At 49.4% G+C, this 15,167-nt stretch overlaps 1 protein-coding gene across 1 annotated transcript in view; it reads left to right on the top strand.

Annotated features, from left to right (window-relative positions):
* The window catches only part of FBXO21 (F-box protein 21), a 78,326-nt gene that overhangs the window by 27,184 nt on the left and 35,975 nt on the right, over window positions 1-15,167 (top strand). Inside the window, exons 7-8 of the mRNA XM_075341851.1 lie at window positions 4,016-4,152; window positions 4,305-4,481. Of these exons, the coding sequence (XP_075197966.1) occupies window positions 4,016-4,152; window positions 4,305-4,481 (314 nt within the window). The remainder of the gene's footprint in view (window positions 1-4,015; window positions 4,153-4,304; window positions 4,482-15,167) is intronic.

Below are 15,167 nucleotides of genomic sequence, written 5' to 3'. Positions count from 1 at the left end.
GACAAGGTAGTTCTCAGTCCGACCCCGGACTTTCTTCCTAAGGTGGTCTCTCCCTTCCACCTTAACCAGGATATTTCCTTGCCTTCCTTCTGTCCGGCCCCTGTTCATCGCTTTGAGAAAGCGCTGCATACTCTAGATCTGGTGCGTGCTCTCCGGATTTATGTGTCTCGCACCGCTGCGCTTAGGCGGTGCACCTCTCTTTTTGTGCTAACCACAGGGCGGCGCAAGGGTCTCTCTGCTTCTAAGCCGACCTTGGCCCGTTGGATTAGATCGACCATTTCGGACGCCTACCAGAGTACTCAGGTGCCTCCCCCGCCGGGGATCAAAGCACACTCGACCAGAGCTGTCGGTGCCTCTTGGTCTTTTAGGCACCAGGCTACGGCTCAACAAGTCTGTCAGGCTGCCACTTGGACTAGCCTGCATACCTTTTCAAAGCACTACCAAGTGCATGCTCATGCTTCGGCAGATGCGAGCTTGGGCAGACGCATCCTTCAGGCGGCTGTCGCCCACTTGTGAAGTTAGGCTCTGCCTACTTCTTAGTTTTTTTCTGTTTATTCCCACCCAGGGACAGCTTTGGAACGTCCCATGGTCTGGGTCTCCCAAAGGAACGATAAAGAAAAAGAGAACTTTGTTACTTACCGTAAATTCTTTTTCTTATAGTTCCGTATTGGGAGACCCAGCTCCCTCCCTGTTGCCTGTTGGCAATTTTCTTGTTCCGTGTGTTATCACCGGCTGTTGTCGTGGACGGAGTCTCCGGTTGTTCCGGTTCTTACTCGGTTCTACTTGTGGGTGGCTATTCTCCTTCAGCTTTTGCACTAAACTGGCTAGGACTGGCTACCAGGGGGTGTATAAGCTCAGAGGGAGGAGCTACACTTTTAAGTGTAGTACTTTTGTGTGTCCTCCGGAGGCAGAAGCTAAACACCCATGGTTTGGGTCTCCCAATACGGAACTATAAGAAAAAGAATTTACGATAAGTAACAAAATTCTCTTTTTTCCAGCCTTTTCTGACGAAGATCCTCCCCAAACTTGTGAACAGCACTCATACATGGTCAACATGGGATAGACAAATGAGCATTCCAAGGCCATCAGAGACAAGATCGTGGAGGGTCACAAGGCTGGCAAGGGGTACAAAACCCTTTCCAAGGAGTTGGGCCTACCTGTCTCCAGTGTTGGGAGCATCATCCGGAAGTGGAAGGCTTATGGAACTACTGTTGGCCTTCCACAGCCTGGACAGCCTTTGAAAGTTTCCTCCCGTGCCGAGGCCAGGCTTGTCCGAAGAGTCAAGGCTAACACAAGGACAACAAGGAAGGAGCTCCGGGAAGATCTCATGGCAGTGGGGACATTGGTTTCAGTCAATACCATAAGTAACGTACTCCACCGCAATGGTCTCCGTTCTAGACGAGCCCGTAAGGTACCTTTTTTACTTTCAAAGCGTCATGTCAAGGCTCGTCTACAGTTTGCTCATGATCACTTGGAGGACTCTGAGACAGACTGGTTCAAGGTTCTCTGGTCTGATGAGACCAAGATCGAGATCTTTGGTGCCAACCACACACGTAACGTTTGGAGACTGGATGGCACTGCATACGACCCCAAGAATACCATCCCTACAGTCAAGCATGGTGGTGGCAGCATCGTGCTGTGGGGCTGTTTCTCAGCCAAGGGGCTTGGCCATCTGGTCCGCATCCATGGGAAGATGGATAGCACGGCCTACCTGGAGATTTTGGCCAAGAACCTCCGCTCCTCCATCAAGGATCTTAAGATGGGTCGTCATTTCATCTTCCAACAAGACAACGACCCAAAGCACACAGCCAAGAAAACCAAGGCCTGGTTCAAGAGGAAAAAAATCAAGGTGTTGCAGTGGCCTAGTCAGTCTCCTGACCTTAACCCAATTGAAAAATTGTGGAAGGAGCTCAAGATTAAAGTCCACATGAGACAGCCAAAGAACCTAGATAACTTGGAGAAGATCTGCATGGAGGAGTGGGCCAAGATAACTCCAGAGACCTGTGCCGGCCTGATCAGGTCTTATAAAAGACGATTATTAGCTGTAATTGCAAACAAGGGTTATTCCACAAAATATTAAACCTAGGGGTTGAATAATAATTGACCCACACTTTTATGTTGAAAATTTATTAAAATTTAACTGAGCAACATAACTTGTTGGTTTGTAAGATTTATGCATCTGTTAATAAATCCTGCTCTTGTTTGACGTTTGCAGGTTCTAACTTATTTGCATCTTATCAAACCTGCTAAATCTGCAGGGGGTTGAAGACTACTTGTAGGCACTGTAAATAAAAGAAATGTTGCTTTATTTTATGTAGAAGTCTTTCACCTCCACCAGTTCTACCGGTTCTATCAGACTTGCAGGGCGCATGTGGTTTTACATAGTATTAAATCTGATGACTCTTGGCACACAAAAGGGGTGTCTAGTGTGGAAGTCATGTCTATGTGCTCTAATCCAACATTTCTGGCTTTATTTTTTGTAAATGGTGTTAATATAGGAACCCTTTGTTTAATAATATGACATTTGGACTGGAGTTGTTAGAAGACAACCCTTTTAAAGGGGTTGCCCCATATACAATATTTATCTCCTATCCATGGGCTAATAAATGTTATTGGAGCACTGGTGAGCATGTACATCCACCAGTTTTTATAACCAGCGAATGAAACGTGCTCGCTCATGCTCACTACCGCTCCCTTCACACATGCAACTTTAGAATCAGAGTGCCAGCGCTGCACTCACATCTCCCACACCGAAGATCCATTTTGTCTTCAGAGGGCATCGATGTAAGTAACTGCATCACGGCCACCTGATGACCTCCTCTTCCAGGTGAGGTGATGGACATTGTGGGGACGTGAGCTCAGCCCCGGCCTCCTGTGACGTCACATTTAAGACTCCTGAAACGAATCATCACATAAAGTGCAGTAAAAAAAATTACATGTAAAGATTAGCTACTTGGGGTTTAGTGTACATGTCTAAAAAAGTAAATTTCAAAAGTGGTTGGGGTGTAAGCATAAATATTTAAAAAGGATAGATATTGGTGCCGAATCACCCTTTAACACTGTGTGCTATGGTAAGAAGGACTCTTTCATTTGTTTGTGTTTTTATTGTGGTTTTTTTGTTTTGCTTTTTATACCTTTGCACAGGGTTGAAAAATAATCTAGCAAGGGCAGGTTTTTTTTTTTTTTTTTTCTTTTCAAACAGTCCGGTATATAGACAGACATCCAAAAACTGAACTGATTTATTGCATTTATCACTATGAACAAATTCACTGTACCAAGTTTGACAGATCTTTCTAGACACGTTGGATACTTATTTCTACTTATGCCACATTTTGGCTTGGATACTTTAATCCTTCCCCTATGTAGGACATAATAGTACATCCTATGTGGGGTCCTCATGTATGGGTCATTTAGAAAAGACCATGGCACTTTATAGTTGGATGGAAAATGAGTGGTTAAAAGAGATTTGGTGATCTGTCCGCATGTCATATTTAAGGGTACCACACTTTACAAGATGGGCGTCTTATAAAGTGTGGTACTGTTGAATATGACATACTGACAGATCACCAAATCCAATTTTCTTCACTGCCACTAAGTGGTGCTATGGTCTTTCCTGTATTGTTGGTATATCCATTCTACCATTCGATACCACCGTTTCACTAAGTGTCTACCAAAACATTCTGCATGTATGCAACTGGCTCAGGAGCTGATCTCTCTTGATGATTGATATTATCGTGGATTTACACAAACTCCAGTACAATGCTAGTGAATGTACACAACATAAGCCTGTTAAACTTATCAGAGGGATTTTAAGTCCAATTTTACTCGGCCTTCATGGTAGGATGTGTACCTTGTTAATATTGCAATTATTCCACTGTACTTCAGAAATCAGAGGTTACTGAACCATATCTGCCATGTAAAGGAATGTGATTAGTAATTATATACCTATATTGTCTTCTAAAAAGTATCTGACCTTCTGTTCTCTCGGGGTCTCCCTGTTCCATTTGTTTTCTAGGTTTTGATCAATAAGACTGGCATTCCTATCAGTCTTTCTGTGTTGTATCTTACTCTGGCTGAACGTTTGGGAGTGAGTTTGGAGCCAGTAAACTTTCCTCATCACTTCATGCTCCGCTGGTGCCAAGGTGCCCAGGGGTAAGCAACAACTGTCTTGGATGAGGCAGATTTTTTTTTTTTTTTTTACTGTATTAATAGAGCGCAAAAGATCAGAAAAAAAAGCATAAATAGTAATTTTATTTTGGTCAACAACTAACCTGACAATTGCAATCTTTGCTTCATTTCTGCAGAGCTTCAGACATTACAGATTTTGTGTATGTTGATGCATTCGGATATGGGAAGTGTCTTACTGCAAAGGAATGTGAATACATGATAGGAAGGCACGTTACTGAGGAATTCTATGCAGCCGTGAGCACCAAGGAAGTTCTGCAGCGGATGGTGGGTAACCTTCTCAACCTAGGGAAGAGGTAAGAACATAAATGAATAGCAAAATATTGCAACCAATAAAGCACTTTTTTTTTTTTTTTTTCTTTTTTTCCCGCTGCTAGTTTGCAGAATCCCACACGATTTCTTAGCCTTGCCACATAATGGTGTTTCATCCACTTCTGTTCCATGTGTTGTGAAACCTCTGCCAATTGGTGGCATGGGAGTGGATTGAAAGACTAGGCATTTGAAAACGACTTCAACATATACCGTTATGGCCGAAAGTGTTGGCACCCTTGAAATTGTTCCAGAAAATTATTTCAACTACTCATGTTTTGTTATACACACAACAAACAGGAAAAAAAAAAGGTAAATTGGACATAAATTTATTCAAAACTCAAAACATGGACTAGACAAAATTGTTGGCACCTTTACAAAATTGTGTGTAAACTATTTCTTTGTCGCTCCATTGGGAGACCCAGACAATTGGGTGTATAGCTTCTGCCTCCGGAGGCCACACAAAGTATTACACTTCAAAAAGTGTAACCCCTCCCCTCTGCCTATACACCCTCCCGTGCATCACGGGCTCCTCAGTTTTTATGCTTTGTGTGGAAGGAGGCACACATCCACTCATGCTCCCATTTTAGTCAGCAGCAGCTGCTGATTTTATCAGTTGGAAGAAAAGAGGGCCCCCACAGGGCCCCCGGCATGCTCCCTTCTCACCCCACTATGTCGGCGGTGCTGTTAAGGTTGAGGTACCCATTGCGGGTACAGAGGCTGGAGCCACATTCCGTTTTCCTTCACCATCCCTTAGAGGCTCTGGGAGAAGTGGGATCCTAAACGGTCATCCATTCACTGGGACCGGGCTCCCTCCGCAGCCCCTGGGGGAATCTGCCGGACAGGAGACTTTGTATCATCAGGGACAGGGCCCTGCATCTAAAGGTACTCTGTGTCCCCATGGGGACGGTGCATGGAGCGCTTGTTTCACAGACGCTGCAGCTGCTGCTGGTTTTGTGACGACCGGGACTTCCGCGCCGATCGCGCCTGTTTGTCGGCCGCGGTATTAAATTTAGTCCCCGGCTTCATGCGGCCTAGTACCATAAATCCCGCCCCCGGGCCTGCCAGTCAGGGGTAAGGGCGGGACGGTCGACCTGACGTCGGCAGTGAGGGCTGGAGCATACTTTAGGTTTCCTCCCCCCCCCCTCACTGATCACTGTGGGGCACCAGATTCCCGCACTTTACTAGTCGCCGCCCACGGCTCCCTCCTCCCCTGAGAGCTCCGGCAGCCATTTTTACTACACATTCTGCCGGTGGAGGATTTCAGGAACGAGCTCTGCAGCTCTGGGAGGCCGAAGGCAGGGAATCTGGTGGACACACACCGCTTTGGGCAGTCGGTAAGCCACACCGGTCACCCGGTGCTGGTCCCCCTAGGGTGCCGAAGTGTGTGTGTGTATATATGTATATATGTGTGTGTATGTGTGTGTGTGTGTATATGTATATACAAGAGGTACAGGTTGCAAAATAACCCTGTGTCTTGGCACCCTTGCTCCTTGTGGACGACATGCTGTTGTCTCCTAGGAGAGTGATCACTGAGGGTATATAGCCAAAGCAAAACAACTCGGCCGAACAGAGAAAATATATATATATATATATATATTATATTATATTATAATATAATATAATATATTATATTATATTATATTATATTATATTATAATATATAATATATATTTTCTCTGTTCGGCCGAGTTGTTTTGCTTTGGCTATATACCCTCAGTGATCACTCTCCTAGGAGACAACAGCATGTCGTCCACAAGGAGCAAGGGTGCCAAGACACAGGGTTATTTTGCAACCTGTACCTCTTGTGCGGCTATGTTACCTGCAGGTTCCACCTACCCTCACTGTGAGCAATGCTCGGCCCCTGTTGCACTCGCTCAGCCGGAGCCTCGGGCACTAGTGGGACCCTCGGCTCAGGCAGAACCGCCTGCTTCCCCTGTCCAGGTGGCAGGGACAGAGTTTGCAGTTTTTGCTGAGAAACTCTCTGAGTCGCTTTCACAATCCATGGCTCAGTCTATGGACAAATGGTCTGCTAAGCTACTAGAAGCCTTGCACTCCAGATCGGTCCTTACACAGGCCCCGGGCACTGTTGGATCTTCGCCTCCAGGCCCCTCTCGGTCTGCGCCGTAGCGTGCTCCCGGGGTGGTCCCCAGGTCTCACGTGGAGGACTCCGGCACGGACCGCAGTCCCAGACCGGCTAAGCGGGCTCGCTGGGAATCTTCCCCGACTTCCTCACGCTGCTCGGGGTCTCAGCTTGAGGACTCTCTGGAGGATGAGGCGGATGTCGCAGCTCAGGGCTCTAACCCTGACGTTGCTCTCAATCTTGATACGCCTGAAGGGGACGCCATAGTAAATGACCTTATAGCGTCCATCAACCAGGTGCTAGATCTTTCTCCTCCAACTCCACCTATAGAGGAGTCTGCTTCGCAGCAGGAGAAACACCAGTTTAGGTTTCCCAAACGTACACGGAGTGCGTTTTTCGATCACTCTAACTTCAGAGATGCTGTCCAGAAGCACAGAGCATTTCCGGACAAGCGCTTTGCTAAGCGCCTTAATGACACACGTTACCCCATCCCCTCTGACGTAGTTAAGGGTTGGGCTCAATGTCCCAAGGTGGATCCTCCAGTCTCTAGACTGGCGGCTAGATCTGTAGTATCAGTTGCAGATGGCTCATCGCTCAAGGATTCCACTGACAGGCAGATAGAGCTCCTGATGAAATCCATCTATGAAGCCACAGGCGCGTCTTTTGCACCGGCCCTTGCAGCCGTGTGGGCACTCCAAGCTATCTCAGCTTGTCTGTCTGAGATTAATGCGGTCACACGTACCTCTGCTCCGCAAGTTGCATCTTTGACTTCTCAGGCGTCGGTTTTTTCGTCCTACGCCATGAACGCCGTCCTGGACTCTGCTAGCCGTACAGCGGTAGCATCCGCTAATTCTGTGGCAGTCCGCAGGGCCATGTGGCTACGCGAATGGAAGGCAGACTCTGCTTCCAAGAAGTTCTTAACCGGTTTGCCGTTTTCTGGCGACCGATTGTTTGGCGAGCGATTGGATGAAATTATTAAGGAATCCAAGGGAAAGGACTCGTCCTTACCCCAGTCCAAACCGAAGAGACCTCAGCAACGGAAAATACAATCGAGGTTTCGGCCCTCAGCCAAGTCCCAATCCTCCTCGTCCAACAGGCCAGAGAAGGGCCAGAGGAACTCCTATGCGTGGCGGTCTAAGTCACGTCCCCAAAAAACCGCTGCAGGCACTGCCTCCAAGGCGGCCTCCTCATGACTTTCAGCCTCCCCAAACCGCATCCTCGGTCGGTGGCAGGCTCTCCCGCTTTTGCGACGCCTGGTGGCCACATGTCCAAGACCGATGAGTGAGAGACATTCTGTCTCACGGTTACAGGATAGAGCTCAGCTCTCGTCCTCCGACTCGTTTCTTCAGAACATCTCCGCCCCCCGAGCGAGCCGATGCACTTTTTCAGGTGAACACTCTGAAGACAGAAGGAGTTGTGATCCCCGTTCGCCTTCAGGACCGTGGTCGCGGTTTTTACTCCAACTTGTTCGTGGTGCCAAAAAAAAAAAAAAGGACGGATCATTCCGTCCCGTTCTGGACCTCAAACTGCTCAACAGACACGTGAGAACCAGACGGTTTCGGATGGAATCTCTCCGCTCGGTCATCGCTTCGATGTCACAAGGAGACTTCCTAGCATCAATCGACATCAAGGATGCTTATCTCCATGTGCCGATCGCACCCGAGCATCAACGCTTCCTTCGTTTCGCCATCGGGGACGAACACCTTCAGTTTGTGGCACTGCCTTTCGGCCTGGCGACAGCCCCACGGGTCTTCACCAAGGTCATGGCATCCGTTGTGGCGGTCCTACACTCTCAGGGCCACTCGGTGATCCCTTACTTAGACGATCTCCTAGTCAAGGCACCCTCCCGGGTGGCGTGTCAACACAGCCTGACCGTCGCTCTGGAGACTCTCCAGCGGTTCGGGTGGATCATCAATTTCCCAAAGTCCAAGTTGACACCGACCCAATCACTGACTTACCTCGGGATGGAGTTTCATACTCTCTCAGCGATAGTCAAGCTACCGCTGGACAAACAGCTTTCGCTGCAGACAGGGGTGCACTCTCTTCTTCGGGGCCAGTCACACCCCTTGAGGCGACTCATGCACTTCCTGGGGAAGATGGTGGCAGCAATGGAGGCAGTCCCCTTTGCGCAGTTTCATCTGCACCCACTCCAATGGGACATTCTCCGCAAATGGGACAGGAGGTCGACGTCCCTAGACAGGAACGTCTCTTTCCCTGGCAGCCAAAACCTCTCTTCAGTGGTGGCTTCTTCCCACTTCTCTGTCGCAGGGAAAATCCTTCCTGCCCCCATCCTGGGCTGTGGTCACGACGGACGCGAGTCTGTCAGGGTGGGGAGCGGTTTTTCTCCACCACAGGGCTCAGGGAACCTGGACTCCGACAGAGTCCTCCCTTCAGATCAATGTTCTGGAGATAAGGGCAGTGTATCTAGCCCTAAAGGCGTTCCATCGGTGGCTGGAGGGCAGGCAGATCCGCATACAGTCGGACAACGCCACGGCGGTCGCGTACATCAACCACCAAGGCGGCACGCGCAGCCGTCAAGCCTTCCAGGAAGTCCGGCGGATTCTGCTGTGGGCGGAGGCCACAGCCTCCACCATCTCCGCAGTTCACATCCCGGGCGTAGAAAACTGGGAAGCAGACTTTCTCAGTCGCCAGGGCATGGACGCGGGGGAATGGTCTCTTCACCCAGACGTGTTTCGAGAGATCTGTCGCCGCTGGGGAACGCCGGACGTCGATCTCATGGCGTCACGGCACAACAACAAAGTCCCGGCATTCATGGCACGGTCTCAAGATCACAGAGCTCTGGCGGCGGACGCATTAGTTCAGGATTGGTCGCAGTTTCGACTGCCTTATGTATTTCCCCCTCTGGCGATGCTGCCCAGAGTGCTGCGCAAACTCAGTTCCGACTGTCGTCGCGCCATTCTCGTCGCTCCAGATTGGCCGAGGCGGTCGTGGTACCCGGATCTGTGGCACCTCACGGTGGGTCAACCGTGGGCGCTCCCAGACCGCCCAGACTTGCTGTCTCAAGGGCCGTTTTTCCATCTGAATTCTGCGGCCCTCAACCTGACTGTGTGGCCATTGAGTCCTGGCTCCTAGCGTCCTCAGGGTTATCTCAAGATGTCATTGCCACTATGAGACAGGCCAGGAAACCAACGTCCGCCAAGATCTATCACAGGTCTTGGAGGATCTTCTTATCCTGGTGCTCTGATAAGGGTTTTACCCCCTGGCCGTTTGCCTTACCCACTTTTCTTTCATTCCTTCAATCCGGAATGGACAAGGGTTTGTCTCTCGGCTCTCTCAAGGGATAAGTATCGGCGCTATCCGTATTTTTTCAAAAGCGTCTAGCCAGGCTTCCGCAGGTCCGCACGTTCCTGCAGGGAGTTTGCCACATAGTCCCACCTTACAAGCGTCCGCTGGAACCCTGGGATCTTAACAGGGTGCTAACGGCTCTTCAGAAACCACCTTTCGAGCCGCTGCGGGATGTCTCTTTATCACGTCTTTCGCAGAAGGTGGCATTTCTAGTGGCAGTTACATCGCTCCGTAGAGTGTCGGAGCTAGCAGCGCTGTCATGCAAAGCCCCCTTCCTGGTCTTTCACCAGGATAAGGTGGTTCTGCGTCCGGTCCCGGAATTTCTCCCTAAGGTGGTATCCCCTTTTCATCTCAATCAGGATATCTCCTTACCTTCATTTTGCCCTCATCCAGTTCACCAATGTGAAAAGGATTTGCACTCGTTAGATCTGGTGAGAGCACTCCGGCTCTACGTGTCTCGCACGGCGCCCCTGCACCGTTCAGATGCGCTCTTTGTCCTTGTCGCTGGCCAGTGTAAGGGTTCGCAGGCTTCCAAGTCAACCTTGGCTCGGTGGATCAAGGAACCGATTCTTGAAGCCTACCGTTCTTCTGGGCTTCCGCTTCCTTTGGGGCTGAAAGCCCATTCTACCAGAGCCGTGGGTGCGTCCTGGGCACTGCGGCACCGGGCTACGGCTCAGCAGGTGTGTCAGGCAGCTACCTGGTCTAGTCTGCACACTTTCACGAAACACTATCAGGTGCATACCTATGCTTCGGCAGACGCCAGTCTAGGTAGGCGAGTCCTTCAGGCGGCGGTTGCCCACCTGTAAGAGGGTGTCGTTTTCGGCTCTTCTTATTGAGGTATTCTTTTACCCACCCAGGGACTGCTTTTGGACGTCCCAATTGTCTGGGTCTCCCAATGGAGCGACAAAGAAGGGAATTTTGTTTACTTACCGTAAATTCCTTTTCTTCTAGCTCCTATTGGGAGACCCAGCACCCGCCCCTGTGCCCTTCGGGCTGTTTGTTCTTTTGTGTACACATGTTGTTCATGTTGAATTGTTCTTTTGGTTCATGGTTCAGTTCTCCGAACATCCTTCGGATTGAATTTACCTTAGACCAATTTATAAGTTTCCTCCTTCCTGCTTTTGCACCAAAACTGAGGAGCCCGTGATGCACGGGAGGGTGTATAGGCAGAGGGGAGGGGTTACACTTTTTGAAGTGTAATACTTTGTGTGGCCTCCGGAGGCAGAAGCTATACACCCAATTGTCTGGGTCTCCCAATAGGAGCTAGAAGAAAAGGAATTTACGGTAAGTAAACAAAATTCCCTTCTTTGTTTCAATCAAACTCACCTGTGGCAAGTAACAGGTGTGGGCAATATGAAAATCTCACCTGAAACTAGATCAGACGTGGAGAAGTTGACTCAATCGTTGCATTGTGTCTGTGTATGCCACACTAAGCATGGAGAACAGAAAGGGAATAAGAATATAGTCTGAGGAGTTGAGAACCAAAATTGTTAGAAAAAAATAAATTAAATAACAATCTTAAAGTTTTATAAGTCCAGCTCTAGAGATCTTGATGCTCCTTTGTCCATAATGCCAAAATAATCAAGAAGTTTACAAGAACCTGTGCTGATGTCATGATCATGTGACCGTAATGGGTGGAGATCAGCAGAGAAGTGATGTTGAAGGACCTATAGTGTAATCAATTAGTCGTGCCCCCAGCATTATAAGTTAAGAATAAAATAAACCATGCCTTAACTTAAGTGGCTGATCCCAGCAAAAGTGCCGCCCTTATCACTGAACCCTAAGCTATTTACTGCATTCATCAAAGCATATAAAGCTGTTGGTGGTTTTTTGTTTATATTTTTAAAACCATGGTAGTGATGCACCTTGTCATCATTTAAAACACATTGGGGGTGTTTTAATATAAAAAAAACTGACATGACAGGTTCCTTTTAAGTTGAGGGTGTCAACAATTTTGTCCCTATACATATGTATTGTATTGTATAACAAAATGTGTTCTTGCAATAATTTTCTAGGATAAATACTTCTTCAGTTTCTTTCAGCCATGACTTTTTGTTTGGATGGAATTGGAGTAGTTTATCTCCACACAAAAAAAATGAAAGAATTTACCTTTTAAAGGTAATGTGTTTTAGTTAGAGCTGATAAATTCGGCAAAAAAAACGGGATTGGCGGATCACTGCTCCAATTAAAAAAAAAAAAAAACAAAACCTGATCCGCTCCGGAATCCGGTCCCCATGTAAATCAATGGGGACCAGAATCCAGAGATTAAAAACGTTGGTGGAAGAGATAGGGAGGTAGGAGCGTGCGTGGTGTACTCCCCCAGACTGTGTCATGGCGGCAAACTCCTTCCGAGTCATGCTTATCCCTTCCGGAGCCGACTATTCAATATTCACTGTTTTGCCCGCCCATTGGTGCGTGTAATGGGTTGCAGCTAGACTCGCCCCCATCCGGCGTGTCAGCTGACTGCAGTCAATCACAGGCGCCAGGACAGCCAGTGGGCGGGGAAAGCAGTGCAAGTGTCTGCGGGTCAGTATGGTGCGCATGAATGTAGACAAACATATGCATGCTCCTGTCAGTGTATGCAGCTGTGCCGGTGATGCGATGTCAGAAAGGTGCGAGTCCCTCGCAAGTGTGACCTCGGCCTAAGAGAAACCGCATGCAGCTTTTTTTTATTTATTTACTAATTTAAATAAATAATTTAAAAAAAAAAAAGTGTGGTCACTCCTAATTTTCCTCTGCAGCCAAGATAATGCCGGCTGGGGGCTGTTATTCGCTCGGCTGTGGGCTAAGGATCCGGATTTTGACAGTCCGGATCAGCTAAGCCCTAGTTATAGTTTTTAAATTCATTTTTGTGTGAAACATTTTTTTTATTTACCATTCTATACTATCAAATGCCTTGGCCGCTGCATCAAGTGACACCACCGCCTTAAATCGTCGTTCCGCTGAGGGTAATGGCATATTTAGGTATAGCCGTCTCACATAAAATGCCGTTGATTTTGTTCTACTTAACTCCTGTTTGATCTGTATGTATAATGGATGTAAGAAATGTATGTAATGGGCTTTGGATAACATTTTAACGTCAGCGGTTAATAACATGAATGGGCCATATGATTCTGGGAGACAAGGTGGCCTCGTTCATAGAAGAGGGCAATCTAGCTTCTTTAGTGTTTAAAAACGATAATAATTGAGGTAGCCGGATGTCACTATATTGTTTCAATACCTCACCTGGCAATCCGTCCTTCCCTGAGGATATATTGGCCATCCAGCTTACTGCCACTTCAAGTTCCTCCAGACTACGTGGGCTCTTGATATAATTGCCAGGAGATGCCCATCCTTCTCCCCCTCCAAAGTTAACCTGTGCTGTGCACTTTGGTACTCTGCTCCTTTAGGCCTACATTGACTCTTATCTTGGGGAGGAGAGGGATTCTATCAACTATGGAGTTTCAGCATCTTGTACCTCTATTCTTAATGTCTGCTCAAATGATTTGAAGGTGTTTTCTTTGTCGCTCCATTGGGAGACCCAGACAATTGGGTGTATAGCTTCTGCCTCCGGAGGCCACACAAAGTATTACACTTTAAAAAGTGTAACCCCTCCCCTCTGCCTATACACCCTCCCATGGACCACGGGCTCCTCAGTTTTATGCTTTGTGTGGAAGGAGGCACACATCCACTCATGCATTCTCATAACTTAGTTGTCGGTTGGAAGAAAAGAGGACCCCCACGGGGTCCCCGGCATGCTCCCTTCTCACCCCACTATGTCGGCGGTGTTGTTAAGGTTGAGGTACCCATTGCGGGTATAAAGGCTGGAGCCACATGCCGTCTCCTTCACCATCCCTTATGCGGCTCTGGGAGAAGTGGGATCCTGAGCGGTCATCCATTTACTGGGACCGTGCTCCATCCGCAGCCCCTGGTGGAACCTGCCGGACCGGAGCCTTTTCAACCCCAGGGACCGGGCCCTGCTACTTAAAGGTACTCTGTGTCCCCATTGGGGACTGTACAGGAAGCGCACCTTCTTCCCGGAAGCCGCGGTAGTCGTAAAACTGGGGAGGCACGTGGACTTCCGCGCTGACCGGGCCTGCTTGTCGGGCGCGGTCTCAAATTTAGTCCCCGGCTTCACCGCGGCCTAGTCGCGAAAATCCCGCCCCCGGGCCTGCCTGTCAGGGGTAAGGACGGGATTACCGACATGATGTCGGATGTGATGGCTGGAGCATCCTGCATGTCTTCCTCCCCCCCTCACTGACCACTGTGGGGACCCCAGACGGTACCCATTGCGGGTACGGAAGCTGGAGCCACAGGCCGTCTCCTTCACCATCCCTTATGCGGCTGGGAGAAGTGGGACCTGAGCGGTCATCCATTTACTGGGACTGTGCTCCATCCGCAGCCCCTGGTGGAACCTGCCGGACCGGAGCCTCTTCAACCCCAGGGACCGGGCCCTGCTACTTAAAGGTACTCGGTGTCCCCATTGGGGACTGTACAGGGAGCGCACCTTCTTCCCGGAAGCCGCGGTAGTTGTAAAACTGAGGCAGGTGGACTTCCGCGCCGACCGGGCCTGCTGGTCGGGCGCGGCCTCAAATTTAGTCCCCGGCTTCACCGCGGCCTAGTCGCGAAAATCCCGCCCCCGGGCCTGCCTGTCAGGGGTAAGGGCGGGATTACCGACATGACGTTGGATGTGAGGGCTGGAACAGCCTGCATGTCTTCCTCCCCCCTCACTGACCACTGTGGGGAACCCAGACTCCCGCTCTTTGCTGGCGCCGCCCTCGGCCCCACTCCTCCCCTGAGAGCTCCGGCGGCCATTTTCTGGCATTCTGCCCGTGGGTGCTTCTCAGGGGAGCTCAGGGTGAACACAGCACCCGGTACTGGTCCCCCTAGGGTGCCGGATACATATGTATATATTATATATATTTCTGTTCGGACAGACTGTATCCCCTTTTCTTTTCATATTTACCTTCAGTGGTCACTCTCCTAGGAGACAACAGGCACAGGTTTTTCTCGCGGTCTGTACCTCTTGTGGGGCTATGTTACCTGCGGGATCCACCTACCCTCACTGTGAGCAATGCTCGACTCCTGCCTCGCTTGCTCAGCCGGAGCCTCGGGCACTGGTGGGCCCCTCGGCTCACGTAGACCCCCCTGCTCCCCCTGAGCAGGCTGCAGGGACAGAGTCACAGGTGTTGGCCCTCAGTCATTTTCATATGATCAAATGGTCTTCTAAGCTCCTTGAGGCATTGCAGTCCAGATCGGACCTTTCACAGGCCCTGACCCTGTAGCTTGTCTCATCCAGGCCTCG

Source organism: Anomaloglossus baeobatrachus, chromosome 1 (genome assembly GCF_048569485.1).
Source record: "Anomaloglossus baeobatrachus isolate aAnoBae1 chromosome 1, aAnoBae1.hap1, whole genome shotgun sequence".
Classification (NCBI taxonomy): Eukaryota; Metazoa; Chordata; class Amphibia; order Anura; family Aromobatidae; genus Anomaloglossus; species Anomaloglossus baeobatrachus.
This window is presented reverse-complemented; position numbering and strand designations above follow the sequence as displayed.